At 43.3% G+C, this 20,700-nt stretch overlaps 2 protein-coding genes across 4 annotated transcripts in view; both read right to left on the reverse strand.

The window, feature by feature from the left end:
• LOC117481734 (E3 ubiquitin-protein ligase TRIM39-like) overlaps positions 1–20,700 on the reverse strand; it is a 937,572-nt gene that overhangs the window by 287,401 nt on the left and 629,471 nt on the right. The window lies entirely within an intron of this gene.
• Positions 2,943–20,700, reverse strand: part of LOC117481730 (zinc finger protein 664-like) — a 76,711-nt gene continuing 58,953 nt past the window's right edge. The window contains exons 1-5 of one of the 3 annotated variants that reach the window (XM_034129590.1): positions 15,493–15,547; positions 14,078–14,435; positions 13,828–13,915; positions 5,937–5,995; positions 2,943–3,818 (exon numbers count right to left, since the gene is read on the reverse strand). In XM_034129590.1, coding sequence (XP_033985481.1) covers positions 3,036–3,818; positions 5,937–5,995; positions 13,828–13,915; positions 14,078–14,413 — 1,266 coding nt within the window. In that variant the 5' untranslated portion in view covers positions 14,414–14,435; positions 15,493–15,547 and the 3' untranslated portion in view covers positions 2,943–3,035. Of the gene's footprint in view, positions 3,819–5,936; positions 5,996–13,827; positions 13,943–14,077; positions 14,436–15,492; positions 15,548–20,700 lie in introns of those variants that run through there. The other 2 variants (XM_034129589.1, XM_034129587.1) reach the window with 2 other exon arrangements.

The raw sequence follows: 20,700 nt of genomic DNA on the forward strand, positions 1-20,700 counted from the left end.
ACGTCAGAACAATTTCAAATCTGTATCAGTCTTTATCAGATCCGTTGCAGCCCCGTTTTTAGAGATTTGGGTATGGAGGAAAAGAGAGAGGGTTGTGTTTTCTGACACTTGGTGAGTTCCCTGACACACCGGGGACACATATTCATGTATAAAAGACGTACAAAAGTGCATTTGATAGGTCCCCTTTAAGTCATTATACTTTTTTAATTGACTGAGTGAGGGCCGATTAAAAAAAAAAATGCACCGTGCAGAGGAACGCGATCCTGACTGCCTGGAATGCAGTGGAGGACCACGACAAACAGCAGCAGAAGTTCAACCAGCTGTACAGAACGCACTGGGGCAACACCCTGTACTGCCGCACTAAACGGCACAACCTTGTCGATGCTGCTGTGATACAGCGCGTGAAGATGGGCATTCGCTACGCACCAGCACATTAGTGCAATGAACAACAGGCTTATGTACACGCTGGTGAAACTGCTGTGGTTGAAGTCACCACATGGTTCTCACACTAGCCCTGAGAAGACCACTATCTTGAAGGCGTACGAGAGGATCCAGCACCGGGTGTTGGTGGACGATCCCGTCTTGTCTAAAGCAGGCTTTCCGCTGCCAAAGATAAACATTAAGACGGTGCGTGACTTTATCCGCGCTCAAGAACGCCTCCTCAACCTGCGTGCGACCAACCAGCCAGCGATGCTCTCAAAGACGACTTCCGTTTCCTCTGCCCACTTGCCTCCAGCGCCACACCAGCCAGCACTCCTCCCTCCACCAGACTACCCGCTGATGCAGTACGTACCGACACCCAGCACGGCAGGAACCCAGTCATTGAAGGGAAGGAGGGACATGATCATGCCTCTCTCACACCCTCAGACATCACTGCCACCTGTGTCACTGCCACGGCCACCAACCCCAGCCCCCAGACCTTTGTCCTCCCCCTCTCCATCCACAGCAACCCGGGCGATTGCTGGCCCTTCCACGAGGCCCATCGTGCCTGCCATTGCTGGACGTCCCATACTGCGTGCCACCAGTACCATCGCCAGACCGGTGCCCTCCCCTTTCTCTCCCTTTTCCCTGGCCCCATCCTCCCTGCCAGTCAGCCAACCCCAGCCATTGCTGGCCCCTCCTCAATGCCCTTACTGCCTGCCATTCAGGCAACCCCGTCTGCTGATGTGTCTGTCCCCACTACTCTTGAGTGCATTCCCTCATCCTGGGCAAGGTCCACGCTTTACAAGCGCAAGGGGATGGATGAGCCCTCGGGAGTAGGAGCCAAAGTGTCCCGGGTCCAAAAGCTGCCGTCGTGCACGTGCTGTGGCCAACCCACCCAGGGGCACAAAAAGTACATCCGCAAAGTCTTCTGCCCTGTGAAGAGGATGTCTCCATCAAAGGGTCTGGAGAACACAGTCTACAACAGTTACCAACATTTTACAGCTGTTGTTGACGAGTTGAAGCAATGGCCTGTTGCTATGTAAATATTGTAAAGTCATTTAAATGTTTATCATTTGTATTTTTCATGTTGAGTTTTATATTTATTATGTATATTGTAAATATATGTACGTTATTAATGTAAATAGTTTTATGCACATTACATTACATGTTACTTGTTATCCAAAGCGACTTACATGCTCAATACTGTTGGCAATCCCCACAGGAGCAATTTGGGGTGAAGTTTATTTTTCATGTCGACTTTTATATTTGATGTATATTGTAAATAGTTTTCATTCATATGTACGTCATTAATGTAAAAAGTGTAAATACTTTTGTGTACGTTACATTACATGTTACATGTTAGCCGCTTTCATCCAAAGCGACTTACATACTCAATACTGTGGGGTGAAGTGTCTTGCCCAGGGACACGACATGCTGACTGCAGTGGGGTTTGAACCTGTGCTCCCCTGATCCCAACACCAACGCACTGCGCCACAGCCTCCCTGTACATAATTGTACATCTGATTTGTATCCACTTGAGCTTTTTTACCTGTGTTTATGTTGTTGCTGTTGCCATCCTTTATACTGAATCAATGAAGGTGAATGGTTGCTCATAAAAAGTCCTAAAGAATCCAACTGGGTTCAATAGCTGGATCATTCCTGTTCTTCTTCTGCAGTGGAGTGAGATCTCGTTGTTGTTGACTTGCATAACAACAAATGTTAGTTTACAAGAAGTCATTGATACCCTAACATTTGATTCATACCTGCTGATGAAAAATAAATCCTGGGATCTACAAAAGTCAATGTGTTTCATGCATCTGATTTGTATCCACTTGAGCTTTTTTACCTGTGTTTACCTTAGTTTATGCTGTTGCCATCATTTATACTGAATCAATTTAATATTTTGCCAGAAAGGTCAAACTTTAGGAATACAGAGCAGTTCTTATCATGATAATAATAAATTGGATTTTTATAGCGCTTTTCTCGAACCCAAAGACGCTTTACATTTATCATGCCATAACCATAGCCGTGGAGGCAGTGCAAACTCAAATATAATATTGGTGACAAAAAACACACAGAGCCATCAGTGCAATTGTTACATTCTAATTTCTCTGATATTGTAGGCGTTAATTATCTATTTATTATATGTAAATACTTTTATGTACATAATTGTATTTATAATTGTACATAATTGAACTGTAACACTATGGTGTTTTCAATTGAATGCACTTTATACAATAAAGTGGTCAGTGCTACAGTAACAGTGTGTCGTGAAATATGAATGATTAAATGCAATAATGGGGATTAATTTGTTTATCTAAATATAGGGACAAAGGTAGAGTGCCACATTACTTGCACAGTACACAATGTTCAGATGACTTTGCCCAAAAGCAAACATTTAAGTTGCTTGAGTCAGACTCAGAAATATTAAACCACTTTTAAAATCAGACTCAAGTCATAAGGAAATCCATAAAGATATCTCACTGAAGAAAAGACACATTTGAATGAAATAAGCTTTATTTCAATTAGACTATATAACTACAGCTCTCAGGACATCAGGAGGAGGAAACAGCTAGCTTGGCTCTCATAGTTTCCCCACACTCTTAAAACCACTATGGTTTTTCTCCTTTGTGAACACGAAGATGTATTTTGAGAGCATCTGATCTAGTGAACGTTTTCCCACACTCTTCACACCAGTACGGTTTTTCTCCAGTATGAATACGGTGATGTACTATGAGATTACTTGATGTAGTGAACGTTTTCCCACACTCTTCACAGCTGTACGGTTTTTCTCCAGTATGAATACGGTGATGTGTTTGGAGTTCACCTGATGTAGTGAAAGTTGTCCCACACTCTTCACAGCTGTACGGTTTTTCTCCCGTGTGAATACGTTGATGTATTTTGAGATGACTTGATGTAGTGAAAGTTGTCCCACACTCTTCACAGCCGTACGGTTTTTCTCCAGTATGAATACGTTGATGTATTTTGAGAGTACTTGATGTAGTGAAAGTTGTCCCACACTCTTCACAGCTGTACGGTTTTTCTCCCGTGTGAATACGTTGATGTATTTTGAGCTGACTTGATGTAGTGAAAGTTGTCCCACACTCTTCACAGCCGTACGGTTTTTCTCCAGTGTGAATACGTTGATGTCTTTTGAGATGAGTTGATGTAGTGAAAGTTGTCCCACACTCTTCACAGCTGTACGGTTTTTCTCCAGTATGAATACGGTGATGTATTTTGAGAGAACTTGATCTAGTGAAAGTTGTCCCACACTCTTCACAGCTGTACGGTTTTTCTCCAGTATGAATATGCAGGTGGCACTTTAAATGTACAGATGTTGTAAACGATTTGTCACATTGCTGACAGCTGTGACGTCTCTCTCTTCCTTTCGGTTTCTAGAACAGAGGGACAGAGAAAGAGAGAAAGTCAATCTAAAAAGCATGAATACACAAGTTAACACAATAAAAACGCACTTAGTATAAACCTTGAGTTAACAAAATACTACTTATCAACTGTTTGGGTTTATTATATTTGATACAGCAACATTCTAACCACAGTATATACCAGAGGTGGGGGACTCGAGTCACTTGACTTGAGTCGCATATTTTTTTACTTGAGACTTGCTTGACTAACATTGATAAAAAGACTCGACTTGACTTGTGTAGGGGTGTAGTGTTATTTGTTCAAGCACCGGATCGGCAAAACAGGAGAGTCTGTGAACCAGTCTGCCTTGACCTATGTATTCATGTCTGTGACTCACAGTATCTGCTGCCCGCATCTGTTTTATAGAAGGACAACCAACACACACACACACACACACACACACACACATACCTGTTTTATGATTTCAGAGCCCCACTATCCATTGTTGTTAATGTGGAAAATAAAACTCTAGTTTTCATAACCACTGTCTTTTAACTGATTTAAATGCGGAAACTGGGGTAATTCATCAGGATTTCGTATGACTTGACTTGCTTGACTCTCACCCCAGTAACTTGGGACTTGCACATGTATGACTTACTCCCACCTCTGGTATACAGGAGACAGAGGGAGACGGCATCCTGTCACCGCGAGTCTCAGTATGCTCCGTTCGTCTTGTGTTTTGTTTTGGTTTTTTTGGTCTAATGTCTGGCCATACAACTTTCCAAGACACACCTGAGTGACAGCACGAACAGGTATGGCGAGGAGCCCCGTCCTCTACGCTGCTACAGCCGCGAGGCTATGCTAGAGCTACAATGCGATCGGCCTCCTACGAATACACCAAGCCATCTGTGCTCTTCGTTATTGGATGACATCCCTCGGGAGCCGCTTAGAAACACCAGCCGGCCACCACTTCCATCCATCATTCTCACAAACCTGAGCAACAACGTGGACCAGGGCTGAGAGGGCGTCCACCCCGAGAGCGGGGGGGAGGGGGGGGGGTTATAGCTCCATCCCTTATAGATATTATCTCTTTACGTTAGTGATGGGAATTCCGGCTCTTTTTAGTGAGTCATTTTACCACAGTTTATCACGGAGCCTCAGTTCACGCGCGAGCTCCGCGCTCATCGCGTCCAAATCGCGCACGTTCCATGTTGTCCTGTGGCAGGCACCGCCGATGTCGGGGAAACGATCTTCAATACTCCGAAAAGAATCCCACCAGACTCCTTTGCCCCTCCAACAGAGGGATGTCCTTGTCCTTTTTCCCTATAGTCATTTTAAGCGATAGAAACTCTCGATCTTCTCTCGAATTATTTATTTTTAGCTAAACCTATTGTGACGGACAAGACATACTTGATCCATACCAATTTGCCTATAAGCAAGGGGGTGGTACTGTTGCTACTAGGGATGCCAGCGATTATTCGATTATTCGTTACAGTCTCCATAATCGAATATTATTTTTAAAAATCGATTTTATTAATATATTTTATTAATATTTATGTTTTTCTTTTTTTTCCTGGTTTGGTTTCAACCAAAATATAGACTAATGCTAATAATAGTAATAGTATTAATAATTGTAAATGACCATTGATCACACCACCAGTTTGTTTTACTGTAAACTTGGAGGAAGCCAGCAGCGCAGAGTTAGTCGGCGATTAATCGATTAATATTCGCCAGGGCTGTCCGATCTTCGATTTTGGTCATGGTCAGTTTCTGGCATCCCTACTAAGAAGAGCCGGCTCTTTCGGCTCCCAAACGGCTCTTCATGTTACCACAGTTTACCAGAGCCTCAGTTTCGCCAGTTCACGCGCGTGCTCCACTAGCACCCCCCGTCAAGGCTCGCCGGCAGTACACTTTCCGTCACAGGAACACGCTTTGCTGGCGGCGAAAAGAATCCCACCAGACTCCTTTGCCCCTCCAACAGAGGGATGTCCTTGTCCTTTTCGTCATTTCAAGCGATAAAAACTCTTTTGGACGCCCTCGGCTCGAGTTCAGGGCGTTCCGAGCTGAATAAGGGCGTCAAATGACGGCAAGACGCCCGCCTGGCGGAAACGCTGGAATTAGGAATATATTGTGATGAAGTGCACACTGACCTGAGCTCCAGGGGTCTCCTTGTTCTCCTCCATGCTGCTCTCCTTCTCCGGCTGGGTCTCTGAAATAATCAACACAACTACAGCTGACACAAAACAAGACAACTCAATACAACCGACAGACACAACAAAACTAATCTACAGCTACTTCGTAGGTTCATAGCAGAGGTGAGAAGTAACTAAGTACATTTACTCAAGTACTGTACTTAAGTACTATTTAGAGGTACTTTTACTTGACTTTATTCGCATAGAAAGTGACATTAATGGTTGTTTGAACCACGGTTATAACGCTATCTGTGTCATTAACTATCACTAAGTTAACACAGAAAGCAAACATTAGCTAGTGAGACTGTTTAATGTACCCCATGTATACAGTATTTTCTGTATATTGTGTATTCTTTAGATACTCTAGTCATATAGTCCTGTGTGTAAACTTGCTGCTAATGCTTCATTTTTATTATATCTTATTGCATCTTTGAAATATGTTTAACTCGTGTAATGCCTGAAAACACTTCTGCTGTGACACAATCATTTCCCAGTTTAAGATAAATCATTATTTAAATAAAGTATATATATTTATATATTTTAATTAGCTAAACCATCGCTTAGCTTAGCTGCTAACTGAAGAACCCCATTCATTTCAATGGGAAAAATGCTACGTCACGGTGAGTGGCGATGATAATAAGCTAGTTAGCATATATTTAAAACCATGGTAAAGAGCACCAACACAACAACTCAAACTGTCTTAAAAACAACTGGTGTAATAAATAACTAACATAAAGTCAGCTGAGCATTACAAATAAACTGTTACTCACCCAGAGCCAAACTAGAATAATAACTGTAGCTGTTAGCTGTTAGCTCTTAGCCGTTAGCTGTTAGCGATAGCTTTTAGACTTTAGCTCTTATCCGATGGCTTTTAGCCTTTATTTAAAGATAATTTGAGACTATTTTTGTCGCACATTTTAAGTTTTTTTGTGAGTTTCTTTCTTCCAAGATTACAGCTGTTGTGTTAAATAAGATAACTTCTTGTGAGGGCTACAAGCCTCACAAACGAACACACATCCTAAAGGTTATGCTTTTGTTTACATCAGACATACACAGACACATTGATTTGAAACAGCTTTGTTTTTGCTAGATTGAGTGCACGCAATATTGTTTAAAATATCTATTGTTAATTGTGTTGTGTGTAATCATATTGTCAGTGTCTTACAGCTCACCTTGCTCCTGGCCAAAGGCTGCGCTGATGGAAAACACCTGCCTTCATAGATGTGTCAGCTAATTGGACTACGCCATTCCTCTCAAACCCTGAGGGGTGTTTAAAGAGGCCACTCCATTTAAGCCACCCTTGTTTTAGAGCCTGTCCCCCCTGCACGCAACAATGGACTGGCCAGTAGGGCTATACATTCCTGCAGTGTGGAGATGAGGGGGTATGTGAGTTGCTCTTGGGCAGAAGAGCACACAGGATGTCACCCATTTTTGTGACGTTTTGTTTATGCGTTAAATGCTAGATTGTGTATGTTTATATCTACACCTTTTTGTTTAAACCTAATTGATTTTATTACCCATCTTAAAACTGTACATAAAACTGTAAATAAAATCCTTATTTTTGCATCTCAACCTGCATTCCTGATTTTTGCGTACCCTGGTCCTTCACACTTCTGATTCCTGATTAACTGTAAACTAAGCTGGTGTAAATACACTTAATGAAACCTCTGCAGGTGTCTAATCCACTCACCTCTTCTTCTTCTTCTCTCGGTTTTTGGCGGATTGCAAAGAACTTTAAAGGTGCATACCGCCACCTACTGTACATGAGTGTGATTGAATCATCATATCATTCCATCTCTCATGGACGTATCTATCTATGATCTAAACAAAAAATAAATAAATCAACAAAAAACATAAAATAAATAAAAAACAAAATAAAAATCTATGATCTTTCCTGACCTAATGTTACATTATGTTTCCTACCCCAGTTTCCCTCAGAAAGGTAAACAGTGCCTTTCTGGTAGCTCTTATTCCTTCTGTTCCCAGAATACCAACCACACTCCCTCTCCCTCTCTGCCTCTAAAACTTTAGCCTTTAGTTTTCCTCTTTCAGCTTTATTGATGACCCAATGTAACAAGATATGTTCCACATGTTCTTTAACTCCACAGCTCCTACACTTGGCACTGTCACTTTTCCCCATGATATACAGCGTACCATTCAATGCTGTGTGATCCAGTCTGAGTCTAGCTATCGTGATTTCCTCCCTTCTGTTTCTTTCTTTCTAAATATTAATTGTGATTGTCTTTTGAACTTTATGATACTCTTTGCCTTTCTGGTCTTTCTCCCACCTTTTCTGCCAGATCTCTATCCCTTTCTTCTTAATGACTGCTTTTCCTTCTCCTTCTCCAAGTTGAACTGTAATGTTATTTCCTTTTGTAGTGCACTTTTTGCTCATTTATCAGCACACTCGTTCCCTTTCACCCCCTCATGCAGGCACCCAGCAGAACTGCAGATCCATACCGCCTCTGTGAAGTCTTGACAGGCTGTGGTTAAGTTCTATGAGAATGTCTTCTCTGGCAGTTGTTGTTGACTGTATGCTTTTTAATATGGACAATGAATCTGTGCATATCACCACCCTATCTGGTCTGACCTCTTCAACCCACTGTAATCCTATTATTACTGCCAGCATTTGTGTTGCGTATACTGATAGTTGATCAGACGCTCTTTTTGAGATCGATATTTTAAAGTCTGGGATGTATATACAGCACATTCTTCCTTGTTCTTAGAACCATCTGTGTACATTTTGAGGTAATTGTAGTACTTTTCATTCAGTTACATACTTGTTTTAATTCCCACTTCATTTATTTGCCACTCTTTTTTCCTTTCTACGATACTCACATATGTTAGCTTCTGGGAAAAGCCATGGGGGAACACGGCTAAATGGGCTTGCTTTGGCAAACGTGATGGTCTTCACTCCACATGCCCTCGTTCTCTCCTTACTCGTCCAGCCAAACCCACGCCCCTGGAACTTTGCATATTCCCAGCAATCCTGTAGTATTCTGTTTGTGATATTTTCCTCTCCACTTCCTTGTACCCTGACCCAGTATGACAGAGCAAGTTTCTCTCTTCTGATCTCCAGAGGTGTCTCTCCTGCTTCTATCAGAACTGCATTGATAGGGGATGACTTTATCGCTCCAATACACAGCCGCAATGTTTTATATTGTATTCTATCATAAAAGTGATCTTCTTGCTGCTGCTCCATACACTATACAACCATAGTCTATTGTGGACCTCATAATTGATCTGTATATGTCTATTAATGCTTGTTTGTCTGCGCCCCAGTTGCATCCAGCTTCAGCTCGTAATAGATTTAATACTTTTTTGCATTTTGTTTCCACTTGTTTAATATGCATTTTCCATGTGTATTTGCTATCAAACCACAGTCTTAGGTATTTGAACTCATTCACCTTTGTCATTGGACGATCATAGTGTTAGCTGTTGGCCATCAATCTTGCGTTTATTTGTAAATACCATGTAGCATGACTTGCTTTCTGACATTTTGAATCCCCAGTTATATGACCACCTCTCCACTTTTTTAATCGCTGTAGCTATATTCTCCATTACGTATGGGGCATTTCTTCCCCTCATCCAAATAGCCCCATCATCTGCGTATAGAGCCGATTGGATGCATGTGTCTAAGCATGTCAATATATCATTAATCATGATGTTAAATAATATCTGACTGACTGCACTCCCTTGGGGAATACCATTTTCTATTTCTAAATAATTGGAAATATCTGCTCCAACCTTTACTCTAAATGTCCTGTCTGTTAAAAAGGCCCTTACCCAATTGTACATTCTCCCTCCAATACCCATTCTACTCAATTTGATCAGTAATCCATCCCTCCACACGAGTCATACGCCTTTGCAATGTCAAAGTACACTATTGCCATTATCTCTTTCATTTTCAATGTTTTTTCCACATCATTACTCACTCTTACTAATGCATCTATTGTGGAGCGCCCTTTACGAAATCCGCTCTGAAAACGACTCAGCAGCAATTTTTGGTTTAACACCCCTTTGTACTTTCACGATTGGTTGCTGATACAAAGGAAATGACCATATTTGGATTTGCAGTTCTTTTTAATTAAATAAGTAAAAGATTCAAGCTCCGTTATTTATGGGCAAATATCCCCTATTATAGTGTGTATACGTCTCTAATGAGTGACACATATCATTGGCTGAGGTTGTGCTGATTTCTGGGATGTGTAACACTTGATTAAACTGTAAAGAAATTACAATTTATAAGGCAAAACACAAACATATACAAAAACGGAAATGTCCTATGTGGGTCTCAGAGGGTTAATAGTATCTGTGCTTGTTTTGCGCTGCCTGAAGGGGTGAATATCTACTCTTCTATGACTCTGACCCTTCGTTCAGGCGGCGGCCCAATAATGTTATTATTGATGTCTAATATGTTGATGCACAAATAAAACATTATGAGGGCACGAGAGAAGTTTGTGCACGAGATGGAAGGCTGACAGGCAGGTAGGCCATCCAGTTATTTTAGCCGGGCCGGCTCAGATGATTGGTCGTGCTTTTTACAGCGCCACGTAGGGCTGTGCGATTATGGCAAAAATCATAATCACGATTATTTTGGTCAATAATTGATATCACGATTATTAAATACGATTATTCATTGACTTTGAAAACATCCATTTATTGAACTTTACAATACAAATAATAATTTGAACAGTATCTTTTTAACTGTTGATTACCCTGAACTAGGGATGGGTACCGAGCCCCGGTATTAAACGGGCCCCGGGGCTGAATTATTAAAGACCGCGGTACCGTTAAGCTCCGACGTTATCGGTCTTTTTATCGGTACTGGAGACATCTAAAAAATATGTCATGTGTATTATTGCTACACAAACATTATATTGCAGTTTTAGTGTCGCCAACTCCGTTTCTAATACGCAAAAAGACTGCAAAATGCGTCATTTTTTGTATTTTCGATCTCTCCAATCCAGACGAGAGATCTCTCTCCCCCGCCTGTGTGCGAGGGGGCGGGGCAGTTTACACACACGCAGCTGCTACATGCAGCAACACACACACACGGAGGAGATGGCGGAGAGAACGCGCTCCGAGGTGTGGTTAAACTTTACCCGTCTCGCTCGTTGCCTAAAGTGCAATAAGAGTTTAGCATGTCAGGGCGGTAACACGAGCAATTTGTCTAAACATCTTGCAAAAGTGCACCACGTTCAGACGGAGAAATGCACCGGGTTCGACTGTCTCTCTAGTAGCTCTGTAGCCCCATCCACGAGTAACGTTTCCACGTCAGGTATATTATGTATGCTAGCAGCAACACACGGAGCTAACTCAATGATTCAAACATGGGTTAATGATTAGAGGGAACCGAGTTATTTAGTTTGTTAAAGTTTCAGCTATTCTGTTCACAGTTCTGTCATCAGATTATTTAATATGATTTGTTAAAACGTTGTTGTTTCTGTTGATGTGAAATATTATGGATTTCATTTAAATAAAAAGCAATGTTAGTTTTGTTCACAATTTGTTAATTTTCATTTAATTGTTTATTTGAATAGGGACAATGCACATGAATGAACACTTTAGACAAATAATGCTTCAAGTGTAAATATGCCAGATTTTAGCTTTGAGCTAATTTCCATCCGTAGTCCCTGACATACAACATATAGTTAGTTTACCTCATTTTTCTCTCCAAAAGAACCGATAAGAGTACCGTTAAAAGACCGGACCGATAAGCGGTATCGATAAAAGTAGTAGTACCGTTAAAACCTTAACGATACCCATCCCTACCCTGAACGTATAATTCAACTGAAAAACCAATACAAAAATAAATTTAAATAAATAATATCAAAATAATAAATACCAATAAACAAGATCAACAAATATTTTGGAGCGCACTTCAACAAGCTACTAAACATATGTAAATATGATAAATACAAATAAATTAGACTAAAATAAATTAGATCAAATATGTTGCAGTGCACGGTCACAACCAAGCAAAGCAAAATAATCGTTTTTTTCGATTATGTTGTTTTCGTAATTGTGGCAGGCCAAAATCGTAATTGCGATTAAAATACGATTAATTGCACAGCCCTAGCGCCACGGCTTCCACAGATGACATTTTTTTATGTATTTATTGTCAAAGCATTTCATGTATTCATTGTTATCGGGATGTTAAGAGCATTCCATGGAATATAACAAAAAGTGTTTCTGAAGTGAATTACCTTCCCTACCTTTAACCAGGCTTTCAATCTAAAGCTCTGGCTTCAATGTTATAGTTATTTTATTGTTGGTTTCCTGCAGCAAATCTATTGAAATACATGCACATTTGCACACGAGCTACCTCTCTTATACCCCTTTCACACCAACGGTGTTTCAGGGCCGGTTCGGTGCTGGTGCTTGAAAAGCACCGGGTTTTCCTGTTCACACCGCAGCGGAGCAGCCTCTAAGCTCCGGAATCCGGTTCGTTTCGAGCACCAAAAAGTTGTCCGTCTAGAAGCAAGAACCGCATACGTCACGCTTACGTCGGAGGGGGGCGAGATTAACCTGAGCTAACACTTAAGGCGAGTACGGCAAATAAAAGTTGTAACAAGCAGTAGTGCTGAGCAAAGTGACTAGAACGCAACCACACACTTGTTAAAAAAAACACACTTTATAAAGTCAGGCAACACTAACCAGGCTTCGTGTGATTCTGTTTATTTGTACCTTACTTTGACCATCCGTTCGCTGTTATTGATCATTGTGGAGAGCAGGCAGACGTTTTGTTTGTTATTATAGCAGCTATCGGATGGAATCAATACATGGGCTGCACAGGTTGTCATGCCCGACTATCACAAGTAGAATCATAATGAAAAATACGTCGGTAAAAAGTGCCTGTAGAAAACTGCTTAGCAAGTAGTCAGTTTAGCTTCGGTTGCTATGCTAACATCACCCATGTTATACCAGAGAAACTTTCATAACAGCGTTGTGATGCCAAACAGCGTCAATTCAGACTGACACCAAACAGCGTCAATTCAGACTGACACCAAACAGCGTCAATTCAGACTGACACACATTCACTTAAGGGGAACTGGGGATATGTATCAGCTGCTTGTGTGACAGTCAGACAGTGAATACTTTAGAGCCGTGTGAGCTAACCCGGAGCTAACGGGAGAATACACTCCCGTGGAAGAGCAGCCGGCCAGCACTGCAGCGGTCGGTAAATGCCGCTGAAACACATTAATAAACAATGAACCACGGCACTCTGGAGAAAAGTATAAGGTTGGAGAAGTCGTTATTTAATTTAATCTGGGTTCGTATGATTAAAAGCAACGCAGTCCCCGGCCCGTTGTTGTTGTGAGGTGAGCTCCGGCGTTGGGGAGAAACTCAGCGACGTAAACTGTGACGTCATGACGCAGCAGCGGCAGCACCAGTCGGGCTCTGAGCGGTGTGAAAAGAGCCGGCGCTAAACCGAAGAACCGGTTCTGAACCAGAAAAGCTCTAGCACGGAGCTTGAACCGGAGTTGCGTTGGTGTGAAAGGGGCAAAAGTATCTGCACATCTTTCCCCTTTTCATATCAATACTGCACATATGTTATTGTATTATTCTGAGTATGTTGTCATAGAATACTGTACATAGTTTTTTGGGATATCCAGATTACATGTAAATTATTTTCTATATCATAACATATAATAGTTAGTTTTTTTTAATCGTTTTTTGGTTGTTTTTCTTACTTTTTCCCTTCTTTACCTGTTTTTTGTATGCACCTTATACACCAAGGCAAATTCCTTGTATGTGTAAACCTACTTCTTATCTATTAAGTTGAATCTGTGCTCGTTTCCTCAGCCTGCATCAGTGAATATGAGCCTCAGAGACATCTACTCACCCTCTTCTATGACTCTGATCCCTCGTTCAGGCGGCGGTCCTTTAGCTGTAATGTCTTTGCTCTCCTTCACTTCTTTCTCCACCTTCACCTGCTTCACTTCTTTCTCCACCTTCACCTGCTTCACTTCTTTCTCCACCTTCACCTTCTTCACTTCTTTCTCCACCTTCACCTTCTTCACTTCTTTCTCCACCTTCACCTGCTTCACTTCTTTCTCCACCTTCACCTGCTTCACTTCTTTCTCCACCTTCACCTTCACCAGCTTCTCCTTCACTTCTTTCTCCACCTTCACTTTTTTCTTCTTCTTGCGCTCTGCCACCTTCTTGCTCTTCACACCCTCCTCATCGTCGTCTTCGTTCTCTGAGCTGGAGACGTTGTAGAAGCGCTTCAGGTCCTCGGTGGAGGTTTGGTTGATGGGTCGGCCTCTCTTGTCCACCGTGTATTTCTCCGTGAAGCGCTTGTCGTGAAACATGGACTGGAAAGGCTTGTCGATCTTGATCTTGCGTTCTATCTCGGGCATCTCCCAAAATCTGGGGTCCTTCTGAACCCGGAGGAAACGCTCATCGCCACCCTTCTTATTGGGCGACATGGTGGCAAACTGTACGTGTCACCTGACGAATAGAGAAAGGACATATTGTTGGATTAGTCACATGGACAACAAGCACTACGCTTCTTTCTTATATCATGTGTATGAGTGTCTTTATTACAGAAGATTGTGTGTATTTAGTGCACCAAACAGAAGACAGACAAGCATGTGTTTAAAAAGCCGTTCAATTAAGAATGATAGATAGAATGATTTCAATACACATATCCTGAAGAGGTTATTGGGAACAAGTATTGATTTTGGTATAGGTAATGGTGAAAGCTAGACAACAGTGATTCAAGAACTGAAAATATATGTATGTATGTTTCTATAAACCTTGTTATAACACAAGCTAGCTAGTATTGATTATCCTCTACAGACTGATAATGTACTGAAGATTATTGAGACAATCAATTAACTGTTTAGGTTACTCCAGAAAAACTGACAACATTTCTTAAACCTATGTTTTGCAGCTTTAAATTGTACTAACCTAAATAAAAGTAGCAATACCACAGTGTAAAAATGGTTTGTTACAGGTGAAATCCTGCATACAAATATACTTTAAATAACTGAAGTAAGAGTACTTGTTTTGTAGAATGACCCACATCAGCATCATATATAATAGTATGCATGCAACACTAGTAAAGAACACATACATTACTAAAGTGTAGTACTTAAGTAAATGTATTTAAACCACATAAAATGATTAAAATAGTCATTGGGTATTACTGAAGCTGTGACTGGATCACTAAGTGAGCATGTAATGACCAACAGAAACCCAGTCTTTTCACTGTGAGAAATATAGAGCAGTTATGATTTCTATCTAAAAATGAAATGTTAAAACTGAGATAAATGTCAGAAATCCTGCGCTGTGGTTCGGTTTCAGTCAACATGTAAACAATAGGTCCGAAACACTGAATATGAACAGTAACGGCGGGAAACCCAGACAGCAGCTGACAAATACACACAACACTGAGCATGTATAGTGCTCAGCTCAATAAACATTTATTGTTTGATGTTTCAAACAATAAATGTGTTTGAAACATCGTTTAAAAATAACAATAATCACAAAACTGCAGCCATACTTCTCTGGTCTTCCACTACACGTGTTTTCCCAGCGTGCACCTCTCCTTTCTTCTTCTTCTTCTCTTCGTTTTTTGGCGGATTGCAAACAACTTAAAAGGTGCATACCGCCACCTACTGTACATGAGTATTCACCTCTCCTTTGTTAGTAAGGAAAGCGAAGTGTGACAAAAGAGGGAAAACGCGCAGGGATAAATCAGATGGTTAAACACAAGCTAAAAAAAAAACAGAAAATACATTTCGATACATTTGATTTTGAGTCATTTAATTAGCAAAAATATGAACTATATTTTCGTGTTCCAGCTTTTCCTATATAATGATGTTTGATTCATGTAAATGTAATTTAAAATACAGAAACTGGAAACTGGAAACTTTTTCACCATTTTCTGCCATTTGATGGACTAAGGAATCACTCAAAAACATATAGTTGTAGTATATAGTAGTATATATACATATCAAGTGCTTAACAAAGCCATATGTACTCACATTTGACATACATTAAGATATAAGCATACATTTTAGTCAATTTCTTTAGTCCACTTCCTGTCAGCGAATCCAGTTCCGCATTTTCCATTGAGCCCACTAGAATCTGGCCAAAATCACTGGCCTTTGTCATTGAGGTACACCAAGTACTACAGCATAATTGATCCTCTAGGTCAGTGGTTCTCAACTGGTGGGTCGCGACCCCAAAGTGGGTCGCGGACCCGTTTCGAGTGGGTCGCGGATGTGTGAGTGAAGAAAAAAAAGTTGAAAAAAAAAATTGGGAATTTTTTTTTTTTGGGGAAAAAGTCACATTTTTATTTTGAAGGCCCGATTTTCTAACGCTGTGCATGCAGTCGGCGTTGGACTGGAAGTACCGGAGACTATAAACGGTTTTGAAAACTTCTGTCACGATCATCTTCTCAATAAAATATCTTTGCTGATGTTTTTTCGAGTCTTCTGGCCAATCAGAATCAAGATTGTACATCTTAATACATCCATGGGTACAACTTCAGATAAAAATGAACACATAATGAAATATGACCCCCGGTTTGATGATTGACAGGTCACAGAGCAATGGGAGCTATCTACCCTTACCCACAATTTAAAGTAATTTAAAAATCTCCTCTTTACTCTTCTCGCAGCAAGATATCAGAACAAAGTGAAAAACAAACAATGGCATAAAATATTATTAATATGTCGGGTAGTAATAGATTTATTTATTTTCTTCTCAGAGTGTACCAGAATGCGTAGTTTATGTTAGTATTTCTAAAAATGTCCTGGGGAGAATCCCCCCAGACCCCCCTGCTGGGGTTGGGTTTTCAGCATGTGTGCCTTTTTATATAGTTCAGCTTTGATTCCATCATCTCATTAAACCTTTTTTAAAAGCATACTTTAGTTCTGTGAAGGGATATAAGGGATATATGCACTGTACTTCACTTTTATTAATATTGTATGCTCAAAAGCGTATATATTACAGCACGATTTTTTGTTGAATAGATTTGAGTGCTTCAAAATGTTGGGTCGCGATGTATTGACCAAGTAAAAAGTGGGTCCCGAGGCCTGACCAGTTGAGAACCACTGCTCTAGGTCACATGTGTCACGATCTTATGAAGGACCCAAATGCAGCACTCGAGAAACCAAGGAGTATTGGTAATGTACTTTATTGGTAATACTACCAGAGCAGAGGAATACCAGCAGAACAGTATCAGCCGGATGATGTGCAGGCCGACGAACCAGAGGACAGCGGGCAGAAGGTGAGTCAGGGCCGGGCAGAGGGTCAGGGAGCAGGCGAGGCGGTCAACGTAGGTACAGGCAGGGTCAGACAGCAGGCAAGGCAGGATAGTCCAGGGACAGGCAGGATCAGGGAACAGGCAGAGCAGGCAGGTCAGGGACAGGCAGGGTCGGAACCGGGTGGGCAATCTGGTGACAAACGCGTGAAAGACTAGCATGAAGACAAAGTACGATCTGGCAATGGGTGTGTGTCTGGTGAGGGTTTAAATACTGGCAGTAAAGCTAATGGGTGCAGAAGAGAAAGAGAGTGAGCAAAAACGTGGGTGTGGTTAACAGGTGAGACAGGTGAATGGAAAACTACTGGTGAATGATGGAGCAGAACTGTGACAGAACCCCCCCCTTAATGGACGGCTCCTGACGTCCCTAAACACTAATCTACAGAGGAGGGTGGGAGGTGGGGTTAGTACTCATCTGAAAAAGTTCTTTCGGCCTCCTTCTCCTGCCCCCTGTGGGAATCGGCGTCCTCATCAGAAGCAGGCCCCTCACTGTCCTCCTCGGAAGAGCTGACAGTATGTGGAGAGACTCTCCTAGTGTCTCTGCCCGTCGATGTGATGGCCTTAGAAGGTTGCTCGGGATTGCGCTGATGGAACTCTCTGATGAGCCGGGGGTCCAACACATGACGAGCTGGAACCCAAGACCTCTCCTCAGGGCCGTAACCCTCCCAGTCTACCAGGTACTGGACTCCTCTCCCTCTGCGACGGGAACGAAGCAGTCGATGGAAAGTGTACGTAGGTCCGCCGTCAATCATCCGGGGGGGGTGGTGGAGGAGGGACCGCAGGAACCAGTGCACTCTCTCGGACAGGTTTGATCCTGGAAACATGAAAGGTGGGATGGACCCGCAGAGTCCGAGGCAGTCTTAGCCTTACTGCTGCGGGATTGATTATCCTTATAATCTCAAATGGTCCAATGAACCTCGGTGCAAGCTTTTTCGACTCCACCCGTAAAGGAATATCCTGGGTGGACAGCCATACCTTTTGGCCCACCTGGTAGACGGGTGCCTTGGAACGTCGGCGGTTGGCAGAGGAGGCGTACCGGTTGGCCGAACGAACAAGAGTTATCCGGGCTTGATTCCAGGTCTGGCGACAGCGACGAATGAAAGCCTGAACGGACGGACAGGTAACCTCCCTCTCCAGGGCCGGAAACAGAGGGGGTTGGAACCCGTATGCACACTGAAATGGGGACAGCTTGGTGGCCGAACTGATCAAAGTGTTGTGGGCGTACTCGACCCAGAGCAGTTGTTTAGCCCAGGCCGCTGGGTGCTTGGAGACTATACAACGTAAAGCCGTCTCCATCTCCTGGTTCTTCCTTTCGGTCTGACCGTTGGACTGAGGATGGAAACCGGAAGACAGACTGACCGTGGCCCCAATGAGTGTGCAGAATTCCCTCCAGAACACCGAGGTAAATTGGGGACCACGATCGGAAACCACATCGGTAGGTAGCCCATGGAGCCGGAACACATGGAGCAGGACCAGCTCCGCCGTCTCTTTAGCTGAGGGGAGCTTGGGTATCGGCACAAAATGAGCCATCTTACTGAACCGGTCTACCACCGTCAAAATGGCAGTGTGCCCGTTGGACGGTGGCAGACCAGTAACAAAGTCCAGAGAAATGTGGGACCAGGGGCGATGAGGGATAGGCAGAGGTTGTAGGAGACCAGCAGGAGCTTGGTGAGAAGACTTGTGTTGATTGCACACAGGGCAGGCATTAACAAATTCCCTGGTGTCCTCCTTAAGTGTTGCCCACCAGAACCTTTGCTGGACTACCTCCCGGGTACGTTGGATACCAGGATGGCAAGTGAGTCTGGAGTTGTGGGCCCACTGGATAACATCAGACCTCAACATCTGCGGAACGAACAGGCGGTTCGGAGGACAGGCACTGGGTCCCGGCTGGTCATCCAGGGCGGCCTTGACCCTCTCCTCCACTTCCCAGGTAAGGGCGGCGACGAGCTGAGGAGTCGGAAGGATGGTGTCTGAGCCTCTGGGAATGTTACCTCCCTCCCCAAACTGACGAGACAGAGCGTCAGCCTTAATGTTCCGAGAACCAGGGCGGTAGGAGAGGGAGAAATTGAACCGAGTGAAAAATAGGGCCCATCTAGCCTGTCGGGAATTCAGTCTGCGGGCCGACCGGATGTATTCCAAATTCTTGTGGTCGGTCCACACCAGGAAAGGTTGACTGGTCCCCTCGAGCCAGTGACGCCACTCCTCCAGAGCCAACTTCACTGCTAGCAGCTCCCGGTTTCCAACATCATAGTTTCTTTCCGCTGGTGTCAAACGCCTCGAAAAGAAAGCACAGGGATGGAGTTTTTGGCTGTCTGTTGCTCGCTGAGACAGGATGGCCCCCACCCCCATATCAGAAGCATCCACCTCCAAAACAAATTGTCTTTCAGGATCGGGTACTCGGAGGATGGGGGCGGAGGTAAACCTGGCCTTAAGGTTCTGGAACGCCTCCTCAGCCGAGGAGGACCACTGGAACATAACCTTAGAGGAGGTCAGGGCTGTGAGTGGAACGGCCAAGGTGCTGTATCCACGAATGAACCTCCGGTAGAAGTTGGCGAACCCGAGGAACTGTTGTAGCCGCTTCCGGGAGTCTGGAACCGGCCAGGAAGTGACTGCATCGACCTTGGAGGGATCCATCTCAATGCTCCCCTGTCCCACGATGTATCCCAGAAAAGAGACAGAGGATGTGTGAAACTCACACTTCTCCGTTTTAACAAACAGTGAGTTCTCCAGCAACCTCTTGAGAACCGCCTGGACGTGGTGCACGTGTTCCTTCAGAGTCTTGGAAAATATCAGGATGTCATCCAAGTAAATAAATACGTGTCGGTCCAACATGTCACGGAGCACGTCATTTACCAACGCCTGGAATACTGCAGGGGCGTTGGTAAGTCCAAAAGGCATCACCAGATACTCGTAGTGCCCCGAGGCAGTGTTGAAGGCGGTCTTCCACTCATCCCCCTCGCGAATACGTACCAAGTGGTACGCGTTACGCAAGTCCAGCTTGGTGAATATGGTTGCTCCCTGCAGCAACTCGAATGCAGAGGAGATAAGAGGCAGTGGGTATCGATTTTTTACAGTAATGTCATTAAGACCCCGAAAGTCGATACAGGGCCTTAGGGTCTTGTCCTTCTTCTCCACAAAGAAGAACCCCGCTCCAGCGGGTGATGAGGAAGGGCGAATAATCCCAGCCGCCAGAGAGTTATTGATGTACGTCTCCATGGAAACTCTTTCCGGAGCAGACAGGGAGTACAATCGACCCCTGGGAGGGCTGGTACCGGGATGTAGGTCGATGGCACAGTCGTAAGGCCGGTGTGGTGGTAGGGAAGTAGCCCTCGTCTTGCTGAATACTTCCTTAAAGTCCAGATATTCCGGTGGAACCCCTGTAACATCCGGAACTTGGCTGGGGTTCACCGAACGCTGAGGCGCGGCAGCCTGTTTCAGACA

Source organism: Trematomus bernacchii, unplaced genomic scaffold, assembly GCF_902827165.1.
Source record: "Trematomus bernacchii unplaced genomic scaffold, fTreBer1.1, whole genome shotgun sequence".
In the NCBI taxonomy this organism is placed as follows: Eukaryota; Metazoa; Chordata; class Actinopteri; order Perciformes; family Nototheniidae; genus Trematomus; species Trematomus bernacchii.